Below are 20,408 nucleotides of genomic sequence, written 5' to 3' on the forward strand. Positions count from 1 at the left end.
GAGGGGCCCACCACCTCTCCTACATAGGAGCAAGACTTGCAGACTTTGTGGTGGTTTTGCGTCTCTTTGTAGTCGTTCTGCATCTTTTTATAGTAGTTGTGTGTCCTTTTTTGTTGCATTGTGTGTAGTCAGTTTGTGTCTCCTTGTGGTAATTTTGTGTCTTAATGGTGTAATTTTGTGTCTCTTTGAAGTAACTTGTCTTATTTTTGTTTATGTGTGTCATTTTTTTTAGACATTTTGTGTCTCTACTTGGTTGTTTTGCCTGTTTTTTTGTTGTTGTTATTTTGTGTCTTTTTGAAGATATTTTGCATCTATTTGTGGTTATTTTGAGTTTCTTCCTGGTTGCTAAATATTAATTTGACATCTTAAATTTTGCAAGTGAAGGCCAGGGTTCCCCCTGAAACTGTGGGCCCCTTGGATCCATCCATGGATCCAAGCTGAGCCCTTAACTCCTCCTAAAGTTGTTACTCTAGCAGTCATTATATTAGTGGTGTTAAGCATCATTCTTACATTGACTACCTTGTGATCAGAACATCAGACTATTCAGAGACCACTCCTGCTTCTCAGTAGGGTACAAATGTGGTGTTTGTACTGCAATTAGCCACAAGATGGCACCAACGTAATGCAAAAATGTCTGGAGAGCCACACAAATGATAATGGTGGAATTCATATCATTTGGACAATAGGCCTTTTCATGGCAGACATTTTGGCATGTCACTGCAGGAATACCACAGGTGGAGCTAATAACATTAATTATGTCTGCATTCCCTTTCCTCTGATTGTGTGTCACTGACTTACAGTGACACTTAATGGAACAGAGCCAGTGCTCTTGTTATTAATTACACCTGTGCTTAACCTGCTAAGTCCAAATGTCTTCCATGCAAAAAAACTATAAAGAGTTTATTTGTGGGGTTAAGTTAGTTTAGTGAATAAATTGCACACTGATGAATATCAAATTCAAAAGGGATGTTCTGTTGAACATAATACAAGCAAATATACTGCGGTGTGATCATCTATAAGACTCTCTAGGTCATCTGAAGCACACAACTGACAAAACCAACAAAGACAAACAATAAGTCCATTTTACATGTTTTTATTAAAGTTGCATAAAAGTGTAACAAAATTGGGCAAAAACAAGACCTGTTGTTGATATTGCTACATTTGTTTGTTGGTTTGATCTAATCATTGTCCAAAAAACACCTCCCCTCCTTCAATCCGCATGGTTTAGCTCTTGTATTTAGCCTCAATGATGATAATCAGTATATATATTTTTTGCAATTTTCCCCAACAGTAAAAAAACAGACTTCTCAATAACAGTCTAAGAAGTTATAATCCAAACCTGGATTTAGAAATGAAAATCCACTCGAATTCACCTACTGATTGAGCTTGCCTGGTACAATCCCATGTTTCCAAAGAAAATGCAGACCGTGCTTGATTTGGAAACACTACCAGGAAGGCAAAAGCAATCGCACCAAAGTGTATCTGAATGGATTTTTCGTTCAACTACATGTTAATCCAAGGCCTGGCATCAAGAAGTGTCATGATCACAATAAAAACAGAGCAGTATTCAAATGGTAAATGTAAAGAACATTGTTTTATCTAAACAAAATCACTGTATCAAGGCCTAAGTATTAAACACTCCTAAAAAAAACAACAGAATCTCATTTTGTTTTTCCAAAAAAAAAAAAAAAAAGCGACAGAAGATCCGAGATTCTCCACGTGCCGCAGTTCTGCTCAGTAACACAAGTGTTTGCGTTACCTTTTTAAAAATGAATGTCTCCCGTTTATTTGGTTTGTGTAACATAAATAATACCTAAGGCAACATCTGTTTTTAAAAAGGGGGGGAAAGGGGGGGGGGGGGGCTGAAGAAAGGACAGAGGGAGGGAGGGTGGACAAAAGGATGGAAAAGGGTGGAAGGAGGAGGAGAGAGGGGATGCCAGGGAGAAATGACAGAGCAGCAAGATGAAAATGGGCCAGTGTGTGTGTGGATGTGTGTGTGTGTGTTGGCACTGAGAGAGGAAGAGACAGACAGTGGAGGTCTGCTGTCACCGCAGGTGTTAGCAATTGGTTGCAGGAATCATAGCAAACGCTGCTGCTTCTCCAATTGGCCAATGGGCTTCGGTCTCAGCTCTGATTGGCTCACAATGAGAAACAGATGGCTTACTCTTGGAGATGATTGGCAGCTGCAGCAGGGAAACACACACTTCTTGTGACATCTATGGACCTGTCTGTCTCTATCCCTTTCTCTCTCAGCACTTGGAGTGTGAGTGTGTGTGTGTGTGTGTGTGTGTGTGTGTGTGTGTGTGTGTGTGTGTGTGTGCACATCTGTGTGAGAGGCAGCTGTGTTTACTAATGTGTTTCCTTTTTCCCCGCCTCTAGGGTGGCCTGTGTGTGTGTGTGTGTGTGTGTGTGTAAGTGAGAGAAAGAAAGAGAAGGGTGAATGCATTTAGACAGCTTCAATGTAAAACAGTGGCCTCCCTCCCTCCAGCCGTCCCATTCAGACGTCTCATTGGTGGGTCTACTGACAGGCAGAGGGCAGCGCAAAGTCTCAACAGCAACACACAGCTCTGGAGTTTCCATGTGCGAGTGACTACTCTGAATTGACATCTGCCTAACACAGACAATGTGGCGGACTAAATAATTTCTAAGCTAAAGGGAGAGAAGTGAGACGTATAGGGGGGGGGGGGGGGGGGGGGGGGTGGATACAAAAAAACAAGGCAGCTTTGTTCTGGGTCCCCCTGTCGGACTGTCAGTGTGTGTGTGACAAAATGCATTCTGGAAAAAAAACAAAACAAAACAAAACAGGAACCAGTCCTATCCTAATAATCAAGTTTGTCGTACAGAACAGCAGAATATACAGGCCAGGAAAAAAACACTCCTATTATGAATGTTGCTGTACATTATGTAGCAACACGTAGCATTTAGCGACACACAGACGCACAAACGTGTGTATGTGCAGGCTGGACAGCAGTGGCTTCTGAAGAGCCTCTCTTACGACTGCACTACGCATTTGAGGAAAGAAAAACACTCTTTTTTCCCCCCCCAAAGACTTGGATTTCTATTCACGCACACCCGACCTAAGAGAACCTACTTCTACTCTAGCCTCAAAGGAAGATTTTAAGTCTAAAATTAGTTGGGCCGTATGACCACCACAGCCAACCAGTGACTTTTTAAAGGTTCAACCACTATTTCCAGGGATCAGATTTCCCTCTTTGTTGCTAAAGATACACCACACATTATTCTTTGTGGTCAGAGGTTCTGATTTTCTTCCCAAAATGACATAGTGCAGATTTTTCAACAGATCCACACACACAAAAAAATGACAGTCTTTAAATGCACCACTGTAGCAAATGCCTCTGATTAAAGGGGGGGATTATCTGAAAAGACTGTACTGACCCCCCCTATAAAGTTAACTAATTAAAAAACTAAAGTCAAGTGAATATCCCCACGCCCTCAAACTGAACTTATCAAAAGAATCATGGTTGCTAGCAGGATCATTTACAAGTTTAACCCCCTTCACGAATAACAAAATAAGGAATCTCACTGGTAGAGACATAAGCAATGATTAGGCCCTGCTTCAAGCCGATTGGCTGTTTCCACCTTCGTCGTTCACCCTTCCACTCTTCTCTTGGCTGTTGCAGACTTTCTCTCTTTCTCTCTCGTGCCTCTTCCCACTCTCAGCCGCTCCGCTCTCAGTAATTATGGGACTCGGCTCCTCTTCTCTTCCTCCTCAGACAGATGGAGGGTGATATGAGGGAGGGTGGGAGGATGAAGAGCTTGGTGAGGAAGAGGAGTAAAGCCAAACAAAGGGTGAAGGAGGAGCAGGAGTGAAAAAAAGAGAGAGAAGGAAAGTGCCTGGATTCAAACCAATGAATCGCTTATTGCTGTTTTTTTGCATTCTTTACTTTTCCTTCTTTAATGATGTTTTTTTTTAAGAAGGAGGTCCAACAAACAGCAAGGGAAGGTCACAAAAAATGAAAAGTAAAAGCGATTTATGTGGCTGGACCCAGGCAAGGAAGAGATTAAAAGAAAAAAAAAGAAAGGGGTTTTAGCATGGAGGGTGTGCAAAAAGAGGAAACAAGGTTTAGTTAAAGTATTTCATGAGGATTCGCGATGGAAGACGTCAAACTAAAAAGATGGAAAGCACGGTAGGAAGACGAGAGGTGAGGGCTGAGGTGGGTGGGAGGATGAGGGGGGTTGAGGATGAGGAGGGACGCCATCATTTCTTCTGAGGCGTGGAGAGCTTCTGCATCCCTCGGATCTTGTCGAGCAGCTCTGAGATGAAGTCCTACGGGGAGACAGGTGGGACAAAACACATGAGGGGGATTCAGAGAACAAAAAATCCGCAGAACATAGATACAGAGGTAAAGTGTCAGAGGAGGAGGATGGGAGACAGGAAGGAAGAAGGATAAATCTCTTACCTCAGTAGGTTTAAAACAGTCAACCAGTAAATCCTGTAAAAAAGTGAAAGAAGGTATTAATATATATCTGGCCTTTTGCATCTGTGAGTCCTCGCATGCTTTGACACAAGCTTATGTTTGTGGCCTACCTTGACCCTGGCTCCCCGTTCAACGTCACTGGGCATATCCAGCAGCTCATCCACATCTATCTCCAGCTCGGGAATGGCCTCCTCCTGTAACAGCAAAAGAAGAAGAGAGGAGAGCACATTAAGAGACACAATCCCAAATGTATTTACAAAAAAAAGTGATCATGTTTGGTTGGGTAACACTGCTGGACTCAAGTCACATGACTTTGACTCGAGTCAGACTCGTATCACAAACATGATGACTTTGGACTACACAATATCAAAGAGGACTTGCACCTCTGCTTGGACTTTTAACAAGACTTTACTTGGACTTGAGCCTTTTGACTTGAGAATACTTAAATACCTTGCTCCAACACCCAGAGATAAAAAAGAATGTTGTTTAAAAAGTGTACCACGAATCAATTCATTTCCTGAATCAACTGACATTAACATTATTCATTCAAAGATCCACTCTGTTTGAACCAAAGAACTACATTACTATGCGGCAAATGATACCAAAGATAAACTGTTTGCATGCAAAAAATATGCAGAGGTTAACAAAAGTTGAATTGCAGTATGTGAACTAGCGGTGGGGAAAAATAAAAACCGATACAGCATAGTATCACAATATTTTTGTACGGCAATATTGTATCGTCACACAGTGCCAAGTGTCGATTTTTTTTAATTCTCTAAATCATTAATATGACAAATACCAATAAAAACTTTGGTAGCCTACTAGAAAATTATTATATAATTATTATACAATTGCTTTTTCAGTCCACTACATACATTATACTGCTGCAAAAAATGGCTGGTGTGAAATGAACAGACTGAAAATTTTGTCTTATTAGATAAAACAGATGTTGAAAAATTTTTCCTTTGGGGAAATAATTTGGGACACATCTGTGACTTGGGACTTGCCTGTCTTGACTTGGGACATGAGACTTACTCCAGCCTCTACAGCTCACTGTCAGAGTGCTCACACATTTTACTGAATCCCATATTGTATACTTTTTCTTTAAACTTTAGGTAAATAAGACACTGTTGCATGGAGTATGCATACAATTGGGATATTTGTGCTTGCTAATGTATCCGTCTCAGTCTGTAGCGCGAACTTTGAAGTAAGAAAAGTATGCAATCTGAAATATGGCAGATCTTAACGTTACCTCAGAGATGCAAAACACAATTTGCTGAGCTTTGCTGCCATTTTGCAATGTTGGTAGTTTTAACTTTTATGTGATAACTCCATACATTGTAGACTCTAACATGCATGATAACAAAATTACGTGTTCCTCTGACATCCTTATGTTGTTACTGTTAATCTATATGATTATCTTATGGCTTCCGTCAGCAGTTAGTGAGCTGTCATCTGTCTGCGCCTCAGTGGATTTGATGTATCTTCCGCTGCACAGAGGACTGCGCATAAGAATAGCCATAAAAGCATGATGGCTTGCATGAATCAGAATGTGAAGCATTACATCCTGGTATTTTTGTATTGGGACATACTAAATCTTTTTCTGGTATACTAAATGGTATGGTAGTATGGGTACATGGATGCAACGATGGATATAAATCCTCACCATTCTTTCTATTCTTAGTCCCTGTGTTTATGTTATGTGGTTGTCTGCAAATTGACCAGCACAGTCTTTTCTGTCTCTGTATGACGTGGTGCGGTGACTGATGAATGTCCATTTGTGAACACTAGAGGGCGGTGTCCTTCCTTTACCCAACATGCTGTCCGTGACCGAAGAGAGGAGAGACAAAGAAACTAGACTTTTTCAAACAGCTAATATTTTTCAAGAATGTCCATTTAAATTCAAAATGAATTTGCCTACATGCACACAGTTTGTGAAAATGCTTGCTCTGTAGAAAGAAAGCAAATTTCCATTCTTCACTTTCAATAACCCACCCATGTTCGCAACACAAATGACAGCTACACTTCAATCTTAAAAATCCCACTGAACATCAGCAGAGGTGGGGTGACTGTGTTTCAACAGGGGTGCTACACTCTGATGAACTACATTAGGCCTGCATCTCACAATAAACACTATAAATTAATCTGCAGACCATTTTCTCGCTTAATATTTTTGTCCAAAAATTTGTGAAAAATGCCACAAGTTTGAAGAGTCCAAGGTGATGTCATCTAATGCCTCATTTTGTTTGACTAGAAGACAAAGAAAACCAGAAAATACTGACATTTGAGAAGCTGGAAATCTTGAACATTTTTGTATTATTACTTTAGGAATTCCCTTTTTGCATTTAATCAATATCAAAATAGTTTCTGTCACTAATCCACTAATTGATGCAGCTCTATATGGAGCCATGACACAAAGGCACACAAAGACGCACACTTTAAACATTAACAGAGAAGAGCAGGACTAAAAAACATATGGTCAATGCTGACACATTTGACTCTATTATTGATACCACCCATAGTAGGTATTTTAGGAAACACATTTGCTTTCTTGCTGTGAGTTAGATGAGAAGATTGATACTATTCTGATGTCTGTCAGTTACAAATTAATCTACAGCCAGCAGCTGCTTAGCTTAGCTTAGCATAAAGACTGGAAGCAAGGCAGATTTTATTATCCTTGGACAGAGCCAGGCCAGTTGCTACCACTTGTTTCCAGTCTTTATGCTAAGCTCAGCTAACCTCCTACTGGATGAAGCTTTATATTTAGCAGACAGATATGAGAGTGGTATTGATCTTCTCATCTCACTCTGGGCAAGAAATCAAAAAAGCGCATTTCCCAAAATGTCGAACTATTGCTTAATACTACGTCGAGAACATTATTGAGAGCTTGCCTGTAATCTGCTGACTGTCACGCTGCTGCCTAAAGTGAAAACACGCTGCTGTAAATCTCAAAAGGGTCAAATTTGCTTCTTTGAATCATTGAAGCTGTTTAGCGGAGAGAATTGGCCTGTAATTCACGTTTAAACAGAAATAGCTGCAATAAAGGAAAATGCACACTAATGCACTTTTAATTTCAGCAAAGCAATTATCGCCTGATACTGATAAGCTGACCTCTAATATGAAGGTTAAGAGCACCCTTGCCCCTAGCGTAGAGATATTTGGCTTATTAAATAAGTAAAAGTGAAAAGTGAGTTCACTGTAAGTTCATCTTTGTCTCTTTCCTTCCCCTTCTCGCCACGCCCTCTCCCTCAGGCCAATCAATTCCTTTTTCTGATTAATCTGTTGCTCTATATAAAGTGGTTTAATAGTCTCCCTCTCTTTCACTGTTTCTCCATCTGTCTCACTCAAACACACTAGCTCAGTGTGTGCTATCAAAGCGGTTCACCACTAGCAACAGCACACTCACACACACACACTCGTACAAACACTCGTTTCCCCCTCTTTTGCAGCTCAATTGCTACCCTATATTCATGTCATTCTCTAGGAATCTCGCCCTCGCTCTCGTCCTCCCCCTCGGTTAGAGTTGCCCGCACCAGCTGTCTCTGCACCTGCCCAACTGCCCCCTACTCCATCTCACACACACACACAATCATGTACACTCACAGACAGACAGGCACAGCATGCTGTGTGTGCACATTCGTGTGTCACATTAACCGAATGGTGCTTTTTTTTTTATTTTCAAGTGGCAAGTCCTCAACATCACACACATCCTTTCTGTTACACACACCTCACTCACACACACATGGATTAAAGAATTATAAAAATGAGCATTAATAAGTCTGAGCTGGATGAAATGTGTGTGTGTGTGTGTGTGTAAAGGGTGGGGTACGAGGATTTAATTCTGAGCAGGACAGCCTGTGTGTGTGAGATAGAGACTGGAGGTGACAGACAGACTTACTGTCAGCAGAGTTAAACACACACACAAATGGACAAGTTGACGCACAGACAGCAGCAACGCAGGAAAAAATGTGCAAAAAATACACACACACACACACACACACACACACACACATACAACACAAAGTACACCCAAAGTACACCATTAACACACTTACTCACAGACATGCACACACAAAGACACATAATCCGGTATTCTTACAGAATTTAAAAATTAAAGCTCCGACAGACAGACAGACACAAAGGTGCACACATGCTCGCACTGCAGACATACTGACGCTGTCTGTTATTAACACTCACACACATACAGGCTGTTAAGTCTGACACAAAGACTGATCTGCACAACATGTGGGCTCCATGTGCTACCACATGCAGTAAAGAAAGCTATGGCACAAAGCATGAGAAAGGCGTGAAGACAAAGGAAACGATACTGGATTTTTTTTTTATTACTATAACTGCTCAGTCATGTGGCGAGAGAGAAAATCAACATTATTTTTCAACTTTGTAGCTCATCATTTGTCATATTAACAGCATTTGATTTCTATTTTGTATCTCTGTGGCGGTCTCACAAGGTAAATGTAATGTACTAATTGCCATTCCTGAAAAGCGATACACTTTGGCTTCCATTTAATACAGCTTACTTGAAAATGATTTGAGAGACAGACTGTTAAAACTGCCGGGGGGGGGGGGGGGGGGGGGGGGGGGGGGACCAAGAGGAAGGAAGGTAAGAGGTTAAGGAGCACATCGAGAAGAGGGAGCAGCTGAGTGGAGCGAGGAGAGAGGGAGAGGGAGGGAGGGATTTTGAAAAAGGCCGGAAGATGGGCTTCAGAGAGGAGACACAAAGAGAGCAGGGAATCACGAGGGAGGATTTCCAAAACAATCTTCCAGACTGACTTACTGAACTAGTCTGGAGTCTGGAGGGGGTTTGTGCTGTTGGCTGCAGATGTGATCTGGACTAAAAAGTGCCTACGAGATATTGGCACACACTGCGGGGTTGTAAACAAAGCAGTGCAGTGTGGGACTGTTCAAAGAGGAAAATCTGATTTACCCTGAACCAGGAATCTTCTCAGTACAAACACAAGACATCAGCAGTTTGGATGTTTGATACATTAAACACATCACTGTGCAACTTTATAGGGATACATGTGCAAGTAACAGATAAAGCTGGGGAGGAGACAAACACAAAGAGTACAGTGTTGCTCTACCAGGAGCCTCCAGAATACCGTCAGTGCTCCATGATATGTAGTCTTTAGGTGTCTGAAACTGTACTGGAGGAACAATACTTATTCATAGCTCTTCTTTCAAGGTACCAAGGTAGATCACCACTGTAACGTATGCTGCATGGCTCTGACACCTGTTAAAGTTACAAAGCACCTCAGCTTCAAGTGATTTTGTTTACAGGGAAAAACATTTTCAGCATCATTTTTAGTATAAATGGAATTAAACATCACAAAATTTTACTCAGCTTCAACCACCTGCATCATCTGAGAAACAAACTATAAGCTGCCATACAGACTCCCTTTACACCTTGCACATAAAATGTGTCATATCCAGGTTGTATCTAGATATGATTTAACATGATTACATTTACACCTGGTATAAAAATGTTTCTCCAGGGCCCACACTTAGATTTGATTGAGATTCGATGACTCTGTAGGACTCAAAAAAAAATGAACGGTTGTAGCTGTTCTCCACCATTTGCTCCAATGCAATATAAATTGCCATTTTTTACTTGTATACTTTTGTCAGACCAAACTGCAAGCAGACACTTGATAGCATCTTGACTCCATCCACGAGAGTCATGAATATCCATAAGCTTTGCTGCTGCTTTCTTGCTAGTAGCTTAGCTCGCTAACTGGCTAATGGTCACGCTGGTTTTTGAACAGTCAGTGGTTGTTGTTGTACGTAGATTGAAAAACACAGTTGCATTTACACTTGTGTTCAGTGTGTTCTTATTGCGTCCATGACCACCAGGGGTGGTTTGGCCGAACTCACAAAATGTCCAGAAAGGTAATATTGTTACACCTACTTTCCTTGTTAAACAGAAAAATAGAACTGTACACCTTCTGATTTGAAGGTTCTTTCTTTCACCTGACTAGGACTGGTATAATTGCCTTGTTAACTCATCATAAAGGTGCTCACAGACTCGGGCGTACTATAAGCGGAGCGGACTCCGCGAGGAATGTCCGCAGTCATTTGGGCTTCCATAGTCGAGCGCACTTCCGCGTTGTAGTTTCCTGTAAAAATGTCCGTGAAAAATCCCCACAATGTGAAAAATACATGCCGAGCAGTCTTTTGTGTACACTGGTGCGCGGAGCGGAGTCCGCGCGGTTGTAAAATCTGGGCTTTGTGCACACAAGGCTTGCGGACGTCCGCTTTTAGTCTGGGCAGATATCCGCGGAGTCTGCTCCACGTTCTGCCCGAGTATGTTTGGGCCTTAAAACACACCTCTTTTAAACTAAACAAACTTTTTTTTGGTTAGACCTTCCACTGTTCCAGTAATCACCAACTCTGGTTTGGTCAAAATAAACCCTTGAAGGTGTAGTATGCAGGATTTAGTGCCATCTAGGTTGCAGATTGCAGCCAACTCAAACTTCTACTGTGTGCCAAGTGTGTAGGAGAACTATGGTGGCTGACGCAAGAACGTGAATGACCCTATCTAGAGTCAGTGCTTGGTTTGTCCATTCTGGGCTACTGTAGAACAACATGGTGGACACCGTGGAAGAGGATCCATGCTGTATGTGGATAAAAATGGCTCATTCGAAGGTAATGAAAATACAGTGATTGATAGTTTCAGGTGATTACACAATAACGAAGACATAGTTTTGAATATTAAATTCAGTTTCTGCCAATAACCCCCCTAAATCCTACACACTGTATCTTTAATTCACAGAGTTCAATGTGAAAATATGCTGGCGATACATGCTGTTTTTCTCCGCTGTCTCTCTTTGCTGTTGCTGGCAGCAGCTCTCGTTCTTTGGAGGCAGACCATTGAATTAGCAAAATAAAATGACAAAATTTCCCCCACCAAAAAAACAACCTGCAGTGTACTCAGCCAATCTCCAATAAAAGATATTCTTCAAATCGCCCAACCCTAATATAGATCTATTTTACTGTGGTCTTTAAACTTAATTATACTCTTACTGACAAGCTTGTGAATATGATTCACACAACCACAATGAGGCTGAGACAGCGAAAGAGCAACAGACAGACGCTCTGTCTGTCTGGAGGCTGCCTGCAGAACAGAGCAGAATATGATGTGACAGTATGAGAGCGTATTTATGTGTACGCGTAGGTCATAGTACTATCCCTCTCACAGGGGGCTGTGTACAGCGGCTGCAGGCTCGGACAGATCAAATGCCAGATACAGCAGCCTTACAGGAAAAACATAAGCTACACACAAACAAGTAGGTCAGCGTCCTTGTATTACAATAAAAAGGCCTATCATGGCAACTGTAAATGTCTTTGGAAAGGGAAGTGATGCGGGAGAGCGCATTGAAGCAAAGTCAGGGTTTCTCCTGGGAAGTCTGGTCAGAAACTAGAGATAAAATCTTCATCGTGTGTCTACTGCTTTTATTTTAGACTGGCTTGATTTGACAGTACTCTAAGTGACTTCTACTCAGTTTAAAACTTCCCACACTGCAACTGTGATTTACTTGTGAGACACACATAATGCAGTTACAGGCTACACACAGTGAAAGATGAACTATGCAGATATAAAAAGAAAAAAAAGGGGGTGTGGGCGTAAAACCAGAGAAACAGCCACCAGACAAATGCAGATAGGATCATCTAACTCTCAGCACATATAGACACAGAGCTAATGAAATGATAATACAGGTCCATACTGGGTATAATAAGGTGGATATAAGCCAATGTCTTTTTAATGTGGGGAGCTTCATGTGTAAGTAGGTCACAGAGGCCACCTACAGGGATTACACAGCATGTCCTCCAGTGATAACACACTACATAGCTGATTCCTGTGATAGGATCTGTGTAAACTGTGTGTGTAAGTATGTGTGTGAGTGAGGCCAGAGAGAGACGGAAATGGAGAGGAAAGTGACTGAAATGTAAAGGATTACAGAAAGGCTACTGAAAGCTGATGATGGATGATAAATAGCCACTTTTGCTTTCCTACTGCCGCAGTAACAAACAAGAATAAAAATAGTCCCACTTCAGGATGGCTACTCGCCCATTTTCCTACAAAGACAAAGACAATGTTTTGGCTGGGTATGGTGCGGGGGATGAAGAGGGGGGAAAAAGGAAGTTGGAGACAGAGGGAAGTGATGGCTGAAGCAGGCAGGATGGAGAATGGAGGAAGGAGGATGATGAAGGAATAGGAAAAGTAGGCCGCGTGGCGCTGAACAATGTCACCACTCACTCCAGTTTCCTCGTGTTTGTGTCCCTGTTTTGACTGAATAAACCAGACCTTTACACTCCATCTACCTCTTCTTTTATGTTTTGTGCTTGTAAGTTCTTTTTATTGATTAGTGCAGAGGGGAGGTTGACATGTGATCTACAGGGATCAAATCTGACACTACTAGGCTACTACACAAACACTATATGTCTTTACTTTCCATATCTATCTGCACTTATTGTTGGGTTGCCACCACATTACCACTCCCACCTCATCAAATAGGCTATGGTCAGTGGCCCTATATGTCAAACTATGATCCTCTAGGTATCCCTCCAGCGTCAGAGACAGTGTGTCAGTTTACGCTCATTATGTGAATTGTGTCTTTTCCTAAATATACTTCAGTTTTCACAGGAAATGTACAGTTTCAGCTTGTTAAAGATATACAGTCTCTCTTTTAAATAACGCAGGTAAAAAGGCTTTAGACTTACTTCTTTGGGTTTAGGCCACATTAGGTATGTGGTTAGGTTTCAAAAGAAAATAAAATTAACAGCACAGTTTGACTAAAAATTGTAACGTTGCATGGCATATGTTACTAGCGTAGTATACTAGACATACTAGCTTGAGATTTTCCGATACCATTCTTTTCTTCCCAATACCCATTCCGACATTTGAACATGCGAATTGGCTGCTGTTTTATCTGGGTGTGAAACTACTTCAGAGTTTATCAGTAAATGACATTGTATGGGACTGGTGCATAGACTTGTGTACTCGCCGATATGCTATCCAGCAATTTAGGTGGTAACGAAGGCATTTCTAAAACTGGTATCAATATTGGAACAACTCTAATATTAGCACAAATAACTTGGTTGACTTTCAGAATGATCTCCTGAGTAAAAGTCCGGGTTTGTTTGACCCATCAGCCACCACTCCCACACGTGCCCTATGCAAACTTTCTCACTCTTTATGCTACAGCAGTTGATCAAAGCATCAAAAAGTGTCTTCATCTGGCGCATCTCATACCACAGCTAAAGGGTGCCTCGGTGCATTGATATCTGTTGCCAGGGGCCACTAACCACGTGTCAGCGTTTGACAAATGGAGAGTGAGACTGGCTTGGGTTTTACTGTATTGAGGTCAGTCCAAGTGGGAATGTGTGTTTTTGCTGAGTGGCTATATGTGTTTGCATTATAGAGTGGATGAATGTGTGTGTTTCTGTAAAATGTGTGCGCTCCATTAAAACTATTACCCCATGCTGGTGGACTTGGCACAGTGACACAGGTACAAAATATGTGCAATGACAAGTTACAGACACACAAACACACACACACACATCACTAGCAGGAAATGTGAGCACAGGCATAGCTGAGATTGTTTGGCTGTTAAAATGTTTCAGTTCTCACAACTGAGAGAGAACATAATGTCCACACAACATTTTTACAGCTCCAAATAACTGACATCGGAGCAAGACGGTGCTGGTATCAATAGGTTTTAATTAGTGTGGATCAATTTGTCAAGAGCTAAGACTAAAATGCCTGAAACTAAAGCATCTACTTAGATTTTCTATTTGCCTATTTGCACCCAAAAAGGATGACACACATCTTTAATGGAAAAAGCTGGATTGTGTTTTAATCATCTAATGTCTAATGGTCCAAATCAAATGGCCTGAGCAATAAATCATTCAGTGCTTTGTCGATAGAGCTCAGCTATTGTAATTAGTTGTGAATGTGAAAAAAAGGATTATTGGTGCATCACGAACAGAGAGTCACCCGCTGAGGTGAGCTGAAGGACGGGCAAAGTAAAGAGGTGGGAAAACAGAAGCGTGGCTGAAGGCCAATAAAAAAAAACATTCAAAGAACAGGGCATTTTGATAAAATATTTGGCTGTTGCCCAGGTCTGAAAACATCCAGGCAAAAAAGGAAGATGGACAGAAGAGAGGAGATAGTAGAACAGCTGACAATCAATTTTAAACAATCATACACTGATAGAACGAGTATGGTCTTGCTTAAGCAACAAAAAAGTATATTCCTGCACAGTTGCGCTGGATTAATTTCAGAAGGGGGGGGGGGGGGCAAAAAGTGCTGTGCATCTGGGGCTTTTCACCGTGTGGGCGTGGCTACCTGTGTAATGTCCAGTTAATAATAGGGACTAGTTACAGGTGCTGTACTTAAATCAGGGATTGAAGTACAGCCTGAGTTGAGTGTGAGCTTGCACAACAGCGGCAACAAAGGGCCGAATTCACAAAGTGGCGGCCGCTTAACCAGTAAAAATGGAGCAAACAGATACCGTCTAATTCACAAAGCACGCGCAGAGGGTGAAATGCTCCACTAACTGCGCTGCCAAGCAGATTGTGTCTCGGTGCTCCGGTGTTATTTGCACCTATTTATATGAGGTAATATGCATATATTTGGCGCAAAAATTGCCCCTTTAAATGAGCCTCATTGATAAACAACGTCTAATTCACTAACACCAGCGCTAATCGCAACACGCAGTTTGAGTGACGTAAATAACGTCTTTAGAAAGCTGGTGCAAACTGGGCGCTCCTCTGTGGAAGCCTCTCGCCCAGACTTTCCAGTGATCGTGGCAGCAGTGATCGTCTGTTAAATCAGTCTGTAAATAATATTTTGACATTATTATTATAATCATTATTACTTTAATGGCATCCGAAGATATTGATGCGTTGAACAGGTGACAGTCTGCGGTCGTTCTCAAAACGCACTTCTGTCACGCACTTCAAAAGCAACTTTCAATAATTTATTTTACGAAACGGGGGAAACAAACGTGAACAAAAACGGTTCCATAATTCATATTAAATTCAAAAGATGACGAAAAAACAGCTACAAGTGAGAGGGAATAGTGATAAAGTGGTCAAACTTGGTCAAATCCACAGCCTCAACCCATCCGACACTGTTAGACTGACTCGCCAGCAGACATCACTACATGAGGGTTTACAGTATTCAGTACTTTGCCAAACAAAGTCTGCCATTGTTCTGCCACGGTGTTCTTGGTGCAAAGCCAGCATTTATACTTTGCCATGTGTGGCTTATTGCAATCAGGGGCAAATCAGGGGCAAACTGCACTCAGCTGCCAAACTTTGTGGGCGTGTTTGCGCTGGTATATCATTAGCGCAATATCCTTTGTGAATAGGACGTTAAGACGGAGCAAACTGCGGGTGCAAATGAAGTGCAATTCAAGGTGCTATCAGCAGCCGCAGTTCATTCTTTGTGAATTCGGCCCAGTGTGTTTTAGTGAAAGCAGCAGTATCTTGCAGCAAGTTACACGCTCGTCCTCTCTCATTAAAAAGATGGCGAAGAAAGACAAAAAGTCAGATAATGTATTTAATCACGAACTTTATCTTGGGAGGAAAAAAGCAAACAGTTTATTTCTTAACAGTGTTTGCATGAAACCTGAACACTTTGAACCCTTTATGGATAGGGCTGTACCCAAATAATTGGATAGTCTATTCGAATATTCGTTTCTATGGGTAGGTATTCGTTAAGAAAATTTGATATTTGATTTTCGTTTTTTTTTTCTTTTTACATATTTTTATATAGGCCTAGCTGTTTTTTCATTATCTTTTGAATTTAATATGAATTATGGAACCGTTTTTGTCAACGTTTGTTTCCCCCGTTTTGTACAATTAATTATTGTTTAAAGTTTCAACAAGTTTCTGGAGTGCGTGACACAAATGTGTTTTGAAAATGACCGCGGACTGTCACCTGCTCAACGCATCATTACCTTCGGATGCCGTGACAGTAAGAGCATAATGATTATAATAACAATAATGTCATCATCATTTACAGACCGATTTAACAGACGATCACTGCTACCCGACCCACAGGTCCATTTGCGGGTCCCGCAGGTTACGGGTCGACCCGCGCATCACTACTCAGCTCAGTCTATAAAGGCTGTACACACAACAGTAAGGCTATAGACATTATATTCTACTCAGGCCAGCAGAACCAGCAGCGCATTGGCTCTACAGTGCACGGCACTGCTGATTAACCATTTTATTGCAGCACAGAGTGTCTGCCAGCAACCAATTACTTGCAGAGACTTCCTACAACTTGTTTCAACGGTTCCGATTTTATCAGAAGACAAATTAAACAGGATGACTAGCCAATGTGAAAATCAAAAGAAAGCATAGAATAATGTACTGAAGGAGACTGTTGTGCCATCACATTTTTTTGTGGTTTGAGAGCAAAGATCCGGTCGCCGCTGCGCAAAACTCCGCAATACAATTCTCAAACTTGAATGACAATCAGTTTCGGAGTGGGGCTGGTTCGGAACGGCGGTGTTTCGGAATGGAGGGCTGTCCCCTGTTGGAACATTGTGCGCGCACAGCCCTTCACCACCTGCATCCTAAAATAAACACCTGTTTTATTACATAATCATGCTTCCGTGTTGCGCCATTCATAAAGATCCTATTTCTGTCATTCAAATAACAGGAATTGTGGTTTAATACTCTTAATTATAACAGCCAACTTATTGTAAAATAACGGGTTTGGATCATAATTAAAATCCCGTCATAATTTAAATCCCATCCCGGACATAACGTGCACGGGCTCGGGCCGGGTCGGGCTGGATTTTTTGGGCCTGATCTAAGCTCTCTTAGCCGCTCTCGTTTCCCCTGAGCCGCCTCAAGAAGTGCCTGCTCTCGCCCTGCAGCTAGGCGGAGTCCCTCCTGATCAAAACGCCGCTCCACTTCTGAGCGCAGCAGGTCCAGGGCCTCTGTAGCCTATGTAGTCAGGCAGGCTGCATATCACATCAAAAGCATAGATGTATGCATTCATGATATGAAAGTGATAAATGTAAGTCAGACAAATTGAGTTTAAATTCAGATTCTTTATTTTTTGTTTTATGTTTGTGTACTACGGAGCCGCAGAGGGGCATTGAGAAAAAAAATAAAACACACCAGCGCTAGAAATGTTTGATTGCGAACCAGATAGGCCTACAATTTGGCTCGCTTTTTGATTTATTTCTATTTTTTATAACTGGGGAGTTCTTACAATACGGTGGGGATTACTGCTAGGATAGAGCCAGACGGCTAAGAGTCTACCCGGAACCTGCCGAGGATGCTCGAGGCTTTACCGGGCTGGTGAGGCATTAACAGGTACGCACAATTGAGTGCCTGCTGGAGGCTGTATCGTTCTCTCTATGGCCCCTCTCAGTATTTTACCTACTGTATGAGTGGAAGTGAAGAGTGAAAGTCTTTTTTACCATAAGTAATGTAATATAGGGACCTTTGATTCGGCTTAAAAATAATGTGTCAGGAGGGTAAAAGTGGGGGGGCCAATGGCCCCCTGGCCCCCCCGTTCCTGCATTGCTCAAGTTCAGGATAGCAGTGGCTTTAGGACGAAACATGCTTAAGCAGAGATTCACATAATTATACTTAACTAAGAGCTCACAAAGACTCACAGATGAGCCGCTAAGCACACCTTTGAGTTCACACATCGCAGTCATGTGCAGGCCTGTTTCTTAAATAAGCACTGATTGAGCCAGAAAGATTTAGTAATAACATTAGAGTTGAGCAAACACCCAGACCTCAAAATGTGTTTCATAGAAAATTATGAATAGGAAAATTCCACCATTACAGCAAGTGGAGAAGTTAAGGTTATATTGCCAGATATTGTGCAAATATGTGCAGGGTATGGACATGCCAAGATGGAAACATGTTATTTCATAAGATGACTAAGTGGCCTATTTAGAAATAAAGGACACTAAAAAAGTTAGCACTCTTTTATTGTCAAAGTAACAAACTAGAAATATCATCTTGTGGTTGTATGCCTTGTATGCCAATGGACATTTGTGCCAGATCTTGAGAAAATTCTCTCACGGCCTTCTTAAAGTGGGGGTACACACATAAAGATAATCGGGCTGATTTTGTCTCGATTTTCCCCCTTCCCGACCCAGGACGGCAAATGCCTGATCATCTTATGTCTCATAAGATTATCCTATAACATTATCCTGTGGTGTGAGGTGTGTTAAGAGTCCATTTGTCCCGATAATCGTAAATATTAAACTTGTTCAATATTTACGATCAAAAATCCTGTGTGTGGGGAAAGCCGAGTCCTGACTCCATGAATTGTGACGTGGAACAGAATGTAGCCATCAAGAAGCGAGCTGACTGAGGAACAAGGAAGCAGACATAGTAAATAAAGAAATAAGCATGTTGCAAATAAAGTAAGCATGGCTGACTCGAAGCACAAAGTCAGGTGGACGTCGGAAATGGAAGACCAGCTCGTAGAACTGGGAAACCCACAAGTGTTTATATAATGTCTCCGCCAAGTTGTATCACAACAGGAACAACAAGGACAAGAGTTGGCAAGAAGGTAAGCTAATGGCTAGCTAGCTAACAGCTAGTCTTGCTCCAGCCAGTCGTTAGGTGTGTGGTGTGCTGTGTTGAGAATATCGGAGCACACCACACACAGTACGATCAAAACCGTTCAATCCATGATTTTTTATCTTCATGTGTGGGGTCTCCCACAGATAAAAAATCTCTTAAGATTTATAAAATCCTTATGTGTGTACCCCGCATAAGATATGGTGTTCAGGAGAATCAGTCAGATGCAAGGTCATAGTAACCTTTGACCACTAAAATAAGTTAATCCTTGAGTCCAAGTTGACGTTTGTGCCAGATTTGAAAACAATTCTCTCAAGTTTTTTGACATGTTGTGTTCACAAGAAAGAAACAGATGGGGTTACAGTGACCTTGACCTTTTACTACCAAAGTCTAATCAGTTCATCATGTCAAATTGTGTCAGATTTGAAGAAATTCCCTCAGGGTGTGAGATACTGAGATATTGCATTCACGAGAATGAGACGAACAGACAGACAACCCCAAAACATAATGCCTCTGTCCGTGGCTATCACCAGTGCAGAGACATAAAAATATTTGACGTTAAAAACTGAAAAGTTGCCTGCAAGCCACCTCGAGGTGGTAATTCATGACACCCTTGTGACTGGTAACCAGACGTCAGTAGACCAAACTATCAGATCACAGACGCACACTGACACACAGACACTCGGACGATGATGGAAATAGTGGAAAAATACTGGGCTTGAATCTGCTTCCTGTCATGCTCTCCCCTTCTGTCTCTTTATCTTAATGTCTCCTTTGATGCCCTTCCTTCTGTCAGACTTCCTGTCTGGTTGACATTACCACCCTGTGCTGCTGCTTCTATAAATCACTCATGGTGCGTGTAATAGGGCAACTCATAGCGTTGCTGTGGGCACTTATGAGTGAACGGGAGCAAGAATATATGAGAGAGGGAGTCAAAGAGGGGTCAATGAGGTTGTAGGGATTAGGGATGCATTGTGTCAGTCTTCGCCTGCTGCTTACCATCTTCTTCCTATCTCCCAAACACGATTGCTTATCAGGAATCTGCAGCTCTTTCAATAACAGACATTGTTGGCTACCCTCCTCAACACTTCTTTTCCTTCCTCCCACAACCAGCGGGGCTCACAAAATGTGTGACCCCAGAAAATAAGTTTCAAAAGGTCTGATGCAAAGAAGGGGTTAAAACACAAGAGCACCCAGCTACTTCCTGTCTGGGCACGTGACCTTGGGAGATAGCCGGGGGGAGGGGAGGTAAAGCCATATCTGTGGGAAGTGCATGGCTGAGTGTGTGTGTGGAAGAGTTTACAGAAACACTTATAGAGGGCTGAGTTGACGGTGTGTGTGCGCGTGTGTATGTGTGTGCAATTAATCTAAGTGGTGATT

At 41.9% G+C, this 20,408-nt stretch overlaps 1 protein-coding gene across 1 annotated transcript in view; it reads right to left on the reverse strand.

The window, feature by feature from the left end:
- Positions 1–1,867: 1,867 nt before the first annotated feature.
- Positions 1,868–20,408, reverse strand: part of ppp1r14bb (protein phosphatase 1, regulatory (inhibitor) subunit 14Bb) — a 32,905-nt gene continuing 14,364 nt past the window's right edge. Inside the window, exons 2-4 of the mRNA XM_033609935.2 lie at positions 4,550–4,633; positions 4,422–4,454; positions 1,868–4,288 (exon numbers count right to left, since the gene is read on the reverse strand). Of these exons, the coding sequence (XP_033465826.1) occupies positions 4,220–4,288; positions 4,422–4,454; positions 4,550–4,633 (186 nt within the window). The 3' untranslated portion in view covers positions 1,868–4,219. The remainder of the gene's footprint in view (positions 4,289–4,421; positions 4,455–4,549; positions 4,634–20,408) is intronic.

Source organism: Epinephelus lanceolatus, chromosome 22 (assembly GCF_041903045.1).
Source record: "Epinephelus lanceolatus isolate andai-2023 chromosome 22, ASM4190304v1, whole genome shotgun sequence".
NCBI lineage: Eukaryota > Metazoa > Chordata > Actinopteri > Perciformes > Serranidae > Epinephelus > Epinephelus lanceolatus.